General features: G+C 36.9%; 3 protein-coding genes across 3 annotated transcripts; all 3 read right to left on the bottom strand.

The window, feature by feature from the left end:
* Positions 1-307: 307 nt before the first annotated feature.
* Positions 308-2,460, bottom strand: LOC113292875 (UPF0481 protein At3g47200-like). The gene has a single exon (XM_026541702.1). It carries the CDS (start codon positions 1,998-2,000, stop codon positions 438-440), a length of 1,563 nt encoding a protein of 520 aa, XP_026397487.1. The 5' UTR covers positions 2,001-2,460; the 3' UTR covers positions 308-437.
* A 929-nt stretch (positions 2,461-3,389) lies between these two features.
* Positions 3,390-6,818, bottom strand: LOC113292862 (low-temperature-induced cysteine proteinase-like). Its single transcript, XM_026541697.1, has 5 exons — positions 6,290-6,818; positions 5,283-5,518; positions 5,062-5,202; positions 3,951-4,403; positions 3,390-3,846 (listed from the first exon to the last, which is right to left on the bottom strand). The coding sequence occupies exons 1-5, from the start codon at positions 6,774-6,776 to the stop codon at positions 3,754-3,756; spliced, it is 1,410 nt and encodes a 469-aa protein (XP_026397482.1). The 5' UTR covers positions 6,777-6,818; the 3' UTR covers positions 3,390-3,753.
* Positions 6,819-9,513: 2,695 nt separating this feature from the next.
* On the bottom strand, positions 9,514-13,818 carry LOC113292851 (probable beta-1,4-xylosyltransferase IRX14H). Its single transcript, XM_026541689.1, has 3 exons — positions 12,840-13,818; positions 12,198-12,746; positions 9,514-10,225 (listed from the first exon to the last, which is right to left on the bottom strand). Exons 1-3 carry the CDS (start codon positions 13,562-13,564, stop codon positions 10,000-10,002), a joined length of 1,500 nt encoding a protein of 499 aa, XP_026397474.1. The 5' UTR covers positions 13,565-13,818; the 3' UTR covers positions 9,514-9,999.
* Between the last annotated feature and the right edge of the window lie 275 nt (positions 13,819-14,093).

The following is a 14,093-nucleotide window of genomic DNA, read 5'->3' as shown; positions in this document are numbered from 1 at the left end:
TCTGGTCTGAGAGTGAATTATTTCGGTTTCGGCGCCAATTTCAAGTTCAGTATTTACCAGGGAGTTACTTGGGGGGCCTTGAAGTGTAATGGTGGACCCTAGAAGCATTAAGGGCTCTTTGATTATCAGGACACCTGTTTTATTAAGGGGTTCCCATAAACTCACACCTGGATGTGCTAACATTTTTGTTGCCATCACGAGAGCACAAAAAATGAATTTTAAGGCATGACAAGAACTGGATAGGGAAGTAGGTTGGCAAGAGCAAGATCCCTTTGAAAATGAAAAAAATGGAATAGTAGACCAGTAGTGGTTTGTGGAATAGTTCCAATTTACCGAAGAAAACCAACTAATTCTGTATTCAAATTGCACAACTTCTCTAGTTAAACACACACACATTTAAGAGGAAACAAAAGAGAAGGAATTAGCTAAGGGATACATCAATTGGGTCTGTAATACCCATAAACACCATAAAAGGTTTGTGCAAGAGTAAGACATAACAAAATAACAGCTGCAAAGAATGAGACAATAGCCCAAGGATTATTGAAGTAATTGTGCTTCAAACTCGCACGCCAAGTACTCCACTTGCTGTCATAGTACTCATTTACTTGCTCTGATAAACTAGATAAGTAACTATCGTTAATGTCGAAAACCACCTCTTGGCATAGACGATTGAATAAGTCTGCAACCTCGGCATCACTACCAAGCCAGTGCTCGATAATACCACAGTAATGGAGATAACCCACATCTTCAGGAGAGTTGATCAAATTATCCATGAAAATCACATAAGAAGTTATGTCATTCCTACAATCAATCTGACATTGTTCATATGCAATCAAATTGAGAAACAACGACTTCGTTCCGTCGTGGATAAGAAGCCGCGGAATCCGAAGGATACCGTTCTTGAACTTAATATCCCAAAATCGATCCGTTTTCCTCTTCCTAAACTTGATTCCAGACTCTCTAAGCTCAGTAACACAATGAATCAACTGTTGGCGACGTTTATCAGCAACACGAGCGGTATGTGACTTACGCTTGATCCAAATTCTGGGAGCTACAACTGCGCCTGTCCGTAAAAGATGTTGACGGAAAACATCGAGACAATGAAGACCGCCATGTTCAGTCAACGGATCAAAAGTAGTCTTGTGATTTATACCAAGAGACGATTCCAGTTTCGTCATATCGACTTTCCGCAGCGGTTCATCAGTAGGTGTCAACGGATCAAAAAATCTAATAACAAGCCTAGCAATAAATCCTTTCTGATCAGGATCACCAACTTGAAGACCCCAGAGTTTATCTAAAATGAACAGCGGCAATTGATTCTCAAGCATTATCATGTCGCGTTGAATCGAATGCATAAAACTACGCATAGCGAAAACAGGATCATTTCTAGCATACCCAAGATGATGAAATCCGCCAGCAACTCCTCTAAATAATTCAATAGCGAAAATCCCATCAAGAACCATCATTTCAACAAAATCATTGCTGCTGATATTAATAGGACCTTCATAACAAGACCTTGCTCGTTCTTCGAGTTCCTTAATTGCATTCAAATAAAGCTTTATATCATGCCCTGTACGCTTAAGAACTTGATGAAGAGATCTCCATTTGTGTCTATTCATATCTTTAAGTTTCTTACGATCATGATGATAAGGACCCAATGAAACAGTTTGAGGAACATACGCTTTGTTGTCGTCGTCATTGCGTAAACATTTTGGTATTCTGTAGATATTGAGTTTAGCCCATGACCCAGAATCTTCATCTTGACGAGCTTGTTGTAGTTTGTCTTTAATTGAGATAACCCATTCATAATCAGGAGAGTTTGATTCATCTTCTTCTTCTTCAGCAATTCCTGTTAATGGATCTGTTGAAGTTTGCCGATGTCCGTTGAGCTGTAATGGACTAGCAGTTGGAGATTGTGCTTTAGCAGCTTCTACTGTTTCTTTGAGCTTCAAAGTGATTAGATACCAACTCAACAGTTCTTTGTTGAACACAGCTACCATTTTTGAAATCAAGAACTCTCTCTCTGACTCTCTGTGTCTCTAAAATTTGATGAACATTTCCTTGTTTAAAAAAATTTGGTAGCCTAATAACATCAATCAAAGGAAATGGAGGAGTATTATTGGAGTATTATTAGTTTTTTTCCCTTCAAAGGCCAATCTTGTCCAGGTCTTCTAAAACTGAGTTTTCACGCAAAAGGAACATGTGCGGGAATAAACTGCTACGACAACCCACACACCACTGACTGGATGACCTGAAAGCTGAAACCGTTCCCATCTAGGTCCCAAGACCCTCTCGAGTTATCGAGAAAATGCACGGACGTGGAGGCTTTGATCAAAATGATCATGAAGAGTGGTGGCTTATGATCATTATTAGAAAAGCGACCGGTAGTACCTACCAGACGTTGGGCAAATAATATCTTCAAGGGTTGTGGCTTTGATTGAACTAAAATAATTCAAAATGGCCAACTATTATATCATTATATGCCCCGTTTGAGTTTAATAATTTTTGAGTTTTCTTTTGTCTTCTCTTTTATAGGCTTGACTTTAAGCTTTAAAACGGCTTTTTTGAACTTACTTTCATAAGGTTCTTACTTAATCCATTAGGAATCAAACATGTTTGGGAAAATGATTGTTGGGTAGCATATGGCAATAACCCATCACGTTTAGGAGAATATATCTTTTGATTTCTTCCGGATAATAGTGAAGAAACGTGCTTTTTCGTTTCTCTTTTCTTAAAGCGTGGTTGAGAAAGATTTTTTGAGCTTGTTTGAATTTTTTTTTCTATAGAGTGGTTAAAGCTACTCTCTCTGATTTTCTTTTTCTTTCTTTTCTGTATAGAATATTGACGAAATAATTGGGATGATGCTTGCTTGAGGTTATTAACAATAAATTAGAATTAGGATTAAGTTTCCTTTTCATCACTGCAGGAGAAAGCTCAAGTAAACATCAAGAGAAATAAATTGTATGACAAGATAGGGACATGCACAAGGAAAAAAGTGAGACGCATTCCACTAATCGACATAGAATTTGTTTTTGTGAACATTTATTTTTGCATTTTTTACATGAAAAGACAATGAGATGTTGAGATTGAAGATTATTTAGGAAGATAGAATTCAATATTGCTGTCAATTATTAGTTTTATTTCGTACAAATTTTATTTATTTGTTAGGTCTTTGGTTGTTATTGTGGACCAAATCTTACATTAGTATTGTTCTTTCCAAAGGACGCATTTCAAATGGGTATAAGGGAGAGCAGCAGGGACAAGTAAGAATGCCAAAATGGACGCCCCTCAACCGAGGGACTATATGGACATAGGCATAGACTTCAATTGGTTCAGAATCTACTTAAACAGATCAGTGTTTCCGAATATTAATTGGAACAAGCAGAAGATGGAAACAAATGGATAACAATTCTTCATTAAGACTTTCAGTGACTTCAGTAGAAGGAAGACAATATTTACAGACTGAAACTTGCAACTTAAAAGCAAATTGGCAATGATAATGAGCCATCCGTTTTTGCAACTAGGAAATGTAAATGTTTGTACAATAATCAGAAATCCATATTAATCAACTGGATATCCACCAGCCAACCCAGTTATCAGTCTTCTTTCGTGACCAAGGGTTGATAGGAATGTCTCTGTATGTTTTGTGTGTTAAAATCGACCAAAGAAAGGGAACCAAGAAACCAATCCTCAACAACTGCAGCTTCCACCACTTTTAACTCCCTGGACCAAGAAAACACAACACCCAACAGCTCAGACGTGGATACCTCCAACTTTCCTGAATGCCCAGTATGGTTTTGCAGGAGTCCTCTTTAGAGCCTTTACTGACATTGGGTTATCCTTGCTCTGTTGCATTAAGGCAAAAAAAATCAAAACCAAGTCCCAAATTTATACTATGTCCCTAGCAAATACTGGAAACGAAATGAACTTCGAGTATCATTAAAATTTACCATTTGACAAGTTCCAGCTTCAGTGTTGCAAACAGGGTAATCCTTAGGGCAGCAACTGTAGTGATCATCGCAGCAAGTTGCGGATTCCATAGGACAGCATCCCCAGGCAAAGCAATAACGACCATACTCGTACACACAGCAACAGGTTTTGCCCGCGGGGCATGAATAAGAGTTGTCGCAAACATTTGATGGCTTTGAGGGAGAAGGAGGAGAAGGAGCAGGTTTAGGGGGGTTGTAGCCCTTCTTCACGGGATAAGAGGCTTGCATTGCGATACCACACTTTCCTTTGTTAGTGTCAGCCAAATTACGCTCCAAGCGGATGTAACCTTTTTCTCCCCATTTAGGTCCCCAAGAGTTTCTCACAATCCAGTAGTCTACACCATTTTCTGTACCATATCCAACGGCATTCACACCATGGTCCAAAGCTGTTCCACATCTTCCAGTGTATACGCCCTGGAGAGCACAAAGAAAGGGAGAAAATTCGGCAAGTTAGAAACATGGAAGCCTAGTTTATACTTTAATTGCTCTAATACTACGCCGAAACCCTGCCTCAGATGTGGTCTCCTAAGACAATGACTAGGTTTCAATGGAGCAAAACAATGACCCATCATCATAGCAGTGAATCTGATAGTATGTGATTCCAGGGAACAAACCAGAAAACCCAACACAAAGTGTGGTCTATCTCTTAACACTTATGCTATTCAGTGGGGCAGATGGGTAAGCATGACCGTGCAGACATCATATTAGAACCATAAATTATCTGAAAGTGGCATCACCATGCAGACATTTTTTAAGCAATACATGACTATGTGATCTCCTAAGACAATGACTAGGTTTCAATGGAGCAAAACAATGACCCATCATCATAGCAGTGAATCTGATAGTATGTGATTCCAGGGAACAAACCAGAAAACCCAACACAAAGTGTGGTCTATCTCTTAACACTTATGCTATTCAGTGGGGCAGAGATGGGTAAGCATGACCGTGCAGACATCATATTAGAACCATAAATTATCTGAAAGTGGCATCACCATGCAGACATTTTTTAAGCAATACATGACTATGTGATCTGCTCAGATAACAACTACTAGAGTAAGGAGAGGGATTGTACCGATTTGTAGAGTTGGAAAGCTCGGCCACCAGCTTCAATGGCAACACTGACAACCTGGTTTGCCACAGCTTTCTGCAAAGCCTTCTCATCATTTACGGGCACATCCTCGAACCCATCAATAGTCACTACATGGGAGTTTTTCTGCACGAAATAACAAGCTAAGTTATTAGTTGAACACTAAAATTATTAGGTGTACTAATTTATAAACATCGAATACTAACCCTGTTGACATCACATTTGTTATCTTTAGCCTTGTAAGGGTAATCATCTTCGGTATCGATTCCACCATTCTTAATGATGAACTGGAACCCATAATCCATGAGACCTCCATTACATCCCTGGTTGTAAGATGTATCACAGTCCACCAACTCTTGTTCGGAGAGTGAGATCAATTCTCCGGTAGCAATTTTGTTAACACCTTCCACCGCAGCAATAGTCGAAAAAGCCCAGCAACTACCTTCAATTTTCAAAAGATCCACAATTTCAATAACAAAATATATTTATAATACAAAGATCATATCATGAATGTGAGCTAATCACAATGAAACTTAAGATTGGATGTTACAAAAGCCAACCAATGCGCTAAATCCTACTATTTGGCCACGCTAAGCACAGTCAATTTGTTATGGGGCAATCTGCCAATCTCCAAGTTTGAATACTTAACAGTATTGTAGCAGAGAATAGAGCAATTATTATACTTAATACTACTTCCAACCAGATACAGACACAGACACATCTACAGAACAATCCATAATATTATCTGTTATTATCTGTATCTGACAAGGAATCCCAACATCTCCTACTGAATCTTTAACAAACCCAATAATTCACCAGAAATTCATAATTTAATACAATAATTCAACAGAAATATATAAATAATTTATCAAATAATTCATAATTCAACAGAAATATGGAGTATAAATAATTTATCAAATAAAAACAATTTATCTTACAAAATTCCTAAAAGCACCATGGAAGAACTCTAGTCAACAAATTACTACTCTACCCTTGATTATCCTGAAAAATCAAGGTTACGATGGTCAACATGAATAGTTTCTGCGATTTTTTCTAGGTTTTTCCTAAAGAATGGCAGAAGACAAAACAAGACAGATGATGAACAACTAATGTCATAAGAAGAAAATCCAAACAGAATCAAAACTAACTAATGCATAATTTCACAGAATTTTTTTAAAAACAAAAAAAAATTAAAAATTAAGAGAAATCTTACCACAACTTCCTTGATTTTTGACATCAACCACGGCACCTTTTTCTCTCCAATCAACATGTTCAGGAAGCTTATCCCCAAGCTTAACAGCATACCGATCTGATTTAGGGTTACCAAGTCTCTTCTCTTGATCAATCTTTGTACCCAAATACATTTGCTTATACTCACCATTACTCAAATCAGCAAAACTATTCAAACCAACTTGATAAGAATGATTTTCAGAATTATGTTCCTCAATAAACTTGAGATTATCTTTAAAAATCTCAAACCTCCTTTCTTTTTCACCTAAAGCATTATAATTCTTGCCATGTTGTACAAGCCATGATTCATACAGATCTAATAACTCTTTCTCTGTTCTCTCATCACTAGACACAACACCATGTTTTTCATTATAACTGATAATAGACATATCTAAGGCTGGAGACACAGCCATGAAAGCAAACAAAAGAACAACGAAAATCGCAGAAGAAGAAGATTTTGAGAAAGCCATGTTTTTGGGTTTGGATTGAATAAAGAAAAAGACTGATGCTTCCGATTTTTATAGGAAAAAGCAGGGGATTATTTTATTTTCAGAATGATTTTTAATTCGGTAAAAGTAAATTTATTTTCAGAATCAGAATGGAACCAGGAAAACGGGATATCTACAGGAGATGTTTAGTAAACCGCCAACCCGTAAATGCGTGTAACGGGGGTTAGTTGGAGATAGGGACACAAAAAACGGAACCTTGAAAGTAGGAGTTAAACTAGTTGGTCATTGTAAACTGGGAAGGCTGAAAGGTAAGACTGTCAAATAAAGGTCTGTCTGTCTACGGTTTACCTACTGACTTCTGTACACCGAAATTGTTGACTAGGGTTAAATGTTTGCTAACTTAGTCAAAAAGTCAATTTCGTGACGAACCAAATAACGCCATCTAAATGGTGGGATTAAGAGATTAGGTGGGACCAGGTTTCCGGTTAATTAGTATCCCATGTGCGATCTCTCCTTCTTGGCGAAGGAAACTTTTTTCTTTTTCTTTTTTTTTTTTTCAAAGGAAGCTGCTGTCAGCTATGTGCATCTTTCCAAGAATACCTCGGCAAGAGGTAAAGCTTTTATGTTTGTGGATTTTGGAACTTCGCAAATTGGGAATGAAATATCTCCCACGATTTTGCTCAACTTAATGGAATCACCAGAGATTTTCTTTCTGTTTGCAATAGTGTATGTATTTGGTCCGGATTTTGCACTAGAACAAGCTATAGACGTTTACTGCAGCTACTGCTTAAGATGATTTTTTTCTTTTACTTTTTAAGGTACCGGAGAAACCAGTACACACGTAAATACGGAGTACTTCTGAGACCATCCACCAAGGTAAGGTACTAATGTGCTCAACAAAAGTATTAAAGCAAGAGATTTGGAGACTTCGAAGTCTTCAAGGATCATCTATAATAATAGTGATTTTAGACAAAGCAATTTTTTATGGAGTAAAATATTTTTGTTCTTGATTTTTGTTTTTAACATCCAAACACGCTACAACATATCCATGTTTTGCTTTCTACTTATGAAAATTGTAAAATGATCTCAACTTCCTTCCCGTTGGCACAGCCGCACAGGTAATAAAAGAAGTTATTCCAGCACCCCTAACCTCCCCATTTACTTTGACATGTTTCGGCAGCATGCAAAGTCGGGCTTATATGTTCAGCTCATCATTTCTTTAACCAGCTTAACATGTAGTACTAATTTCTATTGAGTATCATTTAACGATATTTTAATTAGGTTTAATGTTAGTATATCCTAAATCAAAATTAATTAACAGTTGATGATTAAATAATTAGAATTGAGCAAATTCAAGATGATAATTGGGGATATAAAGTTTTTACAATGCTTCCGATGGATTCGATCGATGACCTTTCGGATGGGGATATGAAGACCTAAACTAAATTACAATTAATTTTTACACAGTCAGCCCGCCAACCCGCCAAAGATAGTGTATTACCCACTACCCAGGTCTTTCTGCCAGCTCTATCAATGTCGCATTTTTTTACTTATTAGAAAAATAATTTCGGATTTGTAGTTGTGGGTTTTCTTGAAGATAAGTCGCAGCAGAAGTAGCAGTAGTGTTTTGTCTACTCATCATCTCTATTTCTTAAATAATTTGATTGCCTTATCAAACAATCAATGCGTGATGATTTCTAATGGCTTTCAATTATTATTCTAGGAGGAATCTTGAGAAGGTTTCGCACTCCGGCGAGCCCTCCCGATCCACAAGCCTAATGTTTCTCAATTTAGCCAAATTTTTGGTTAATTTTGTGTATTAGTCCGGATCTAAAATAAAAAATCCATCAATTTAGCCAAATTTTTAAAAATCCATCGTCCTGTATGTATCCGTCCCCCGCCGCAAAGCTAATCTCTTTTCTAATTTGCTGTCTTAATGATTGATCTCTCGTCATCAGATAAAACAGTCGATTAGATGTTCATTTAGTTTCTCGACCGGAGATAACGAAAACTCCGTACTCAGTGTTTATACCTGGTCGTTCGTTCTTTGTCGGTTAGAAAGAACAAAAAAATGATATAAAAGCGAGACTTGATCCAGTTAGACTAGTTATGCAATTCTTGTATCCCAAGAATGATGACACTGCTTCTTCCCCTATTTTTTTTAATTCTTTAATGAACTTAGAAAAGTTATTACTTCAGCTATCTCTGTGGACATACTCGAGTCATAATGGCTCATACAATTGCCATATACCAGACTATCCCACATTTTTCACGCAATGTTGGAAAATACTTCAGTCATAATGGCTCAAAGACGTGCAAGCACGTTCTTTAGAGATGGGATGAACATAGACATCTTCATTGCACAAGAGAAGAAGGCTACTTTTACGGAATTTTTATTTGAAAAAAAAAATACAATTATTGTATTATTTTTCTTAGACAGGAAAGAAATGTATATCCTAAATCTTATCTTATCTTTCTACCTTATTGATGAATCAATGCTGATGCAAGTGTCACTTATGCTACATATAACTAGGTAAGACTGTGAGAGTCTTCTATGTTTTGACGGATTCATCGAACAGCATCTTGCTGAAGCTGAGAGTCTGAGACCATCGTTTTTGAAAGTGATTTTGTAATTTTCCTATTTCCTATCCTATGAAAACAATTTTTAGGTCTATCTTTTTGGCCCACAGAAATTTCCTAGAAAACAACTTACAATTAGATGACAACATTCTATAACAGAATTCAACTTGATTTTTATATGAAATTTAAAGTAGAATATGGAAGACTTGGATTAGATACCCTTTACAATGTCTAATATTTGGATCCAACAACAAAAGTAATAACAACAAAGAATCACCAATAAACCTCTTCATTTACAACATCTAACTTTGAAGCTAGAGATGGTATGATGACCTTTTCAAATGGTATAAATTTTCTAAGCATTTCAAACACTAACAAACAACAGAGGTTTCCTAACACCACTATTCTCTAAATAGTAAGAATCAACAGACACAAGTTCCAACTTCTTTCCTGGCTCCTGCCATAATTCTGAGCTCCAAGAACCCGTTAACAATGCACACACACGAATGAACCACCTAATTGTAACAAACACGCTTCCAGCATGGTGCGCCTCGTATGAGCCTTGTGTTATCATTTCTTTAGTCACATTTCTTGATGTTGAAGACGGATCATTTCACTTTCTAACACATGTAGCTAGATGTTGTAGACAAACAATTTGCTATGCTTACCTCTGCCCTTCGGAAACTTGCACATCTCCTGTTTGAGATTCACGTTTCCGCTTGATCCTGGAACTATGCTTTTTAGTAGCTCGAGATGTTTTGGTTGGACGCTTATCTGTGCGATCTTGGATAATACTCAAATTTTCATTTGATGGGAGTTCTGGAGGTGCATCTGGCCATGGTGTGCGTTTAGCAGGTACTGTAATTTCCAGAGGAGGATCAATTATCCATCTGCATGCATGAATTTACATCAGGTTGAATGTTAACTGTAAGTGACACCACAATTTATAATTTTCGAACAGTATGTAAGAGCTGTAGTAGTGAAATCAAGTGTTCACTAATAAAAAGCTTCGGTGGGTAATGCAGAAGATCAAAAGGTTGAGAACCAGTAAAAAAGAACAAGTCTATTATGTGTCTAGCATAGCTTTAAAAGATTTATTAGTGAGTGAATATGAATTCAGTATCTTATCACATTCTTTGACTTGAGGCTGAATACCAGAAAGATGTTCTATCAATAAACATTGAATATGTATGAGTCCAACATGGACAAATAGATGCTCGTCTAACACAAACATGATAACGAGTGATGAAAGAACAAACATACAACACAATTTTAAAGTTTAGCGAGGAATGATCAAACTAGTAATTCTATCTCTGTCTTCTGTTTTGCAGTTCCAAGAATGAGTAGTGGATACTTGCATGGGACCCTTTCGTTATCTCTAACTTCATAATCTATTTGTCAACTGTTAACATATAAATTGTATAAATTATATAAACAGATACTGAACCAAGTTGTAAAATTGTCAACTGTTAACAGATTCACTACGAGCTCTTGTCAAGCTGAAGTTTGACAACATTTTGTCTTCAAATCTACTAGAATTCTAGCTAGTAGAAACACAACTGATGTGGGTCCTTGCTGGATTGAAATTGACTTTTTGGAAATTTCAATCCACCTAGGAACCACGTCAGTTGGGTATTCTAGTAGGTATATATAATATTATTGTTCAATTATCCTTCATATGACCAGCACAGCGGCTTGAGGCACACATATTTTTGAGGAGAATACGGTCCCTCCAACCTTTCGTGGTACTTCCTTGGTTTAACAGGGAGCTTATATAAACAAAGCACACCAAATGTAATATTTTCACAGGCCCTTGACAAATTGAAACTTATCATGACCTCAGAAGAAAGGTTATTCTATTCTCAAATTTCCTGACTACACACCCTTGTCTCAAGGGAAGAAATGGAGTTTAAATTAAGATTATTGATTCTACCAAGATGGTCACTTGAGCCTCGTTCAGAAATCCTAGATAGGCTTCCAGTCCTTGACCTCAACCCAGGACAGTAGTCTTTCTACCAGACGAGTTAGTAATCTATCAACAACAGAGTATTATGAGCTAGAACAACTAGGCAAGTGAAATTAATGCATTTACTCTATAAGTATAAGCTTGTGAAATTCCAACATCCTAAGAAACTGTTATGATCGAACCAAAATTCAAGCCATCAATACACATGTTTTAGTCTCTAAAAGGCATCAAACTTATACAATGGCCGTCAGTAGATAACCATAAGGCTTTTGGCCTGTGTAACAAGTAACAACAATGTGTGTGTACGTTGACGCGGTACACTAGTGGATTTCGCGTGGGCTACAAAATGCAGAAACACCGGCACTGCTGTAGTAATGGATTTTTAGATTTTACCTAACTCAATGATTATGCACTTTAATATTACTAATAATTTGTTTTGATTTGATCCAAAAGTCTTCGCATAAGGTCTTAGTTTATTATGCTATATTCAACAACTGTGTACAAAATTACACTCGATATACACAAAATAAGCCAATCAGGAAAAATTAATATATACACACGATTCAATCATTATCTCGTGTACAATTCAAGTTATCAGATGACTAATAGTTGCTCTTGAATCACTAGTTTCAACTAGCAGAGTAATAAGACCAGTGTGGTGTCTTAACATATACGTCCTGATATCTGCTAATTGTCAGTGGGAACTTTCCATATTAATGGTCAGTAGTAGCAACTTAAGCGAACTTAATGGTCAGTACTAGTAGCAACTTAAGCGAACACAAAAATGATAGAACTTTTTGTTTTCAGCATAACATAATACTAAAGCTAATCAAAGCACAAGAACAAACAGAATTAAGAGCAATAGTTGGAGATCAACAGTAGAGCATCATACTAACCCAGAAGGAAATTTGCTGTCTACACGGGCTTCAACACGTAACCACCATAGCATAACCTTCCGACCGCAATCACCAAGAGGTTCAACATAAGAAGGGTCCGTCAACAAAGATAGTGGGCTCTCAACCACCGCTTCGTTCAACGAATCAAGATCATTAACCCATACAGGTCTATCTGGTGATTCCTTCCAAACCAACCTAGAGTTCAAAACGAACCCAGACCATTCAAGCTTCCTTGGTAAAACAATTTCCCTGTCGCCAATGTACCTAGCACTCTTCCCCTCATAAGGAAGAGAATTAAAAGTGTGCCAACCAATCAAATGTCCAGATGAATTACATGCTGGACCTTGAACAGGCATAGGCAGATTTTCTTCTTTCTCCTTATTAGTCAATGATGATGTATCTATGGAACTACTAGAATGAGCAAGAATTCCAACAGAAATAGCACCAAACCATTGCACAGACTGGATCTCATCGAACAATTCCATATTATGCATATTACTATCATCTCCAAACATCACAATTCCATCTAACTTCTCCTCTCTCACGACTCTGTATCAATAACACCCCATCAAATTAAAACAAAAACAAAATTAACACGAAAACAAACAAACAATCAAACAAAAAGAATTCACAAAATTTCACCTCAATCCATGAATCCGCATTTTCGCTTCCATTTTATGTCGATCCTCCCACGAAATCGGCAACCGAGTATCAAAGTCAACATGATAATTCCTCAAACCAGATTTATTAATAATTTCAGATGTTTCATTAGTCCTTCCACCAGCTTCAACAACAATCCAAATCAGATCGTATGGTACTAGCATCAAAGAATGCATTAAACCAGTAACATGAAGTCTTTGAAAAGTCCTAACATAAGTAGGTGTAATCACAATCAAAGTTCTCGGATTCTTAATCCCATATTGAATTCTTTGTTCTCTCTGAACTCTATCAAGTATCTTATGAGCTCTCATAACCTCATTATAATCAGGATGAGGCCATTCACGAATCAAAATTCCATGTCTACCTACTACAACACGGCTATTAGTCTTCCCATTATTGAATAATTGAGTTGATGAATTCACATGAAATTTAGTTGTAGCATCAAGATCTGAAGTAGTAGTGCTAGTTCTAAGTGAGTAGAGATCATTATTATTAGTGGTACTAGTTGAGAAAAGAAGGAAGAAGATAATACGAGAGAATCTGAAACCTAAAACAAGACTAATAATACAACAAATACCATGAATTACTAACCAGAATAAATTTGATGTCTGAGATTTATCATGATGTGATGATGGTGAATCTAATGGATTTCTAAAACTATTATTGTTTCTTCTGTTATAGAAACTTTGCTGCAACACTGATTTCATTTTTATCCTTGTATCCCTCTCTTCTTCTTCTTCCTCCTCTTTTCTTCACTACTTCTCCCTCATCTTCTCTGGAGGTTAGTAATGGAGGAAAGATTCTTCTGAGGGTTTACAGGCAGGAAATATTTGATCTGAATTTCTCAAGCAGAGAAGTTGAAGAAGAGAGTTTGGAACTTTGGAGAGAGAGGAAGAAGAGATTTTTCGGACATAAAAGTGGGGCCTACAAAGGTTGGTGCATTGCTGGATTTGGTGCGTGTTTTCGGACATGGGGAACCTTGGTTTTAAAGGATCTCCACGTTTATATATTTGCGTGAATAAATGACGGATTTATCCTCTGTTGAATTTGGTGAGTTTTGGGTTTTTGATTTGTGGTTTGAGGGGGAAAATGGGAAAATGAGATGAGTGAAAGGTATGGTAAGCCAGAAGTGAACAGCCAATCGTGTTAAAGTCATCGTTTGTGTAGTTTAGGTACGCCGAAAGGACTGTAGCACCTGTATTTCGGAGAGATGTCGAATGCTGACCACTTTCACTA

The sequence above is a fragment of the Papaver somniferum genome, chromosome 1 (assembly GCF_003573695.1).
Source record: "Papaver somniferum cultivar HN1 chromosome 1, ASM357369v1, whole genome shotgun sequence".
In the NCBI taxonomy this organism is placed as follows: domain Eukaryota; kingdom Viridiplantae; phylum Streptophyta; class Magnoliopsida; order Ranunculales; family Papaveraceae; genus Papaver; species Papaver somniferum.
Note: the sequence above shows the minus strand (reverse complement) of the source record. Positions and strands in the feature narration are given on the sequence as shown.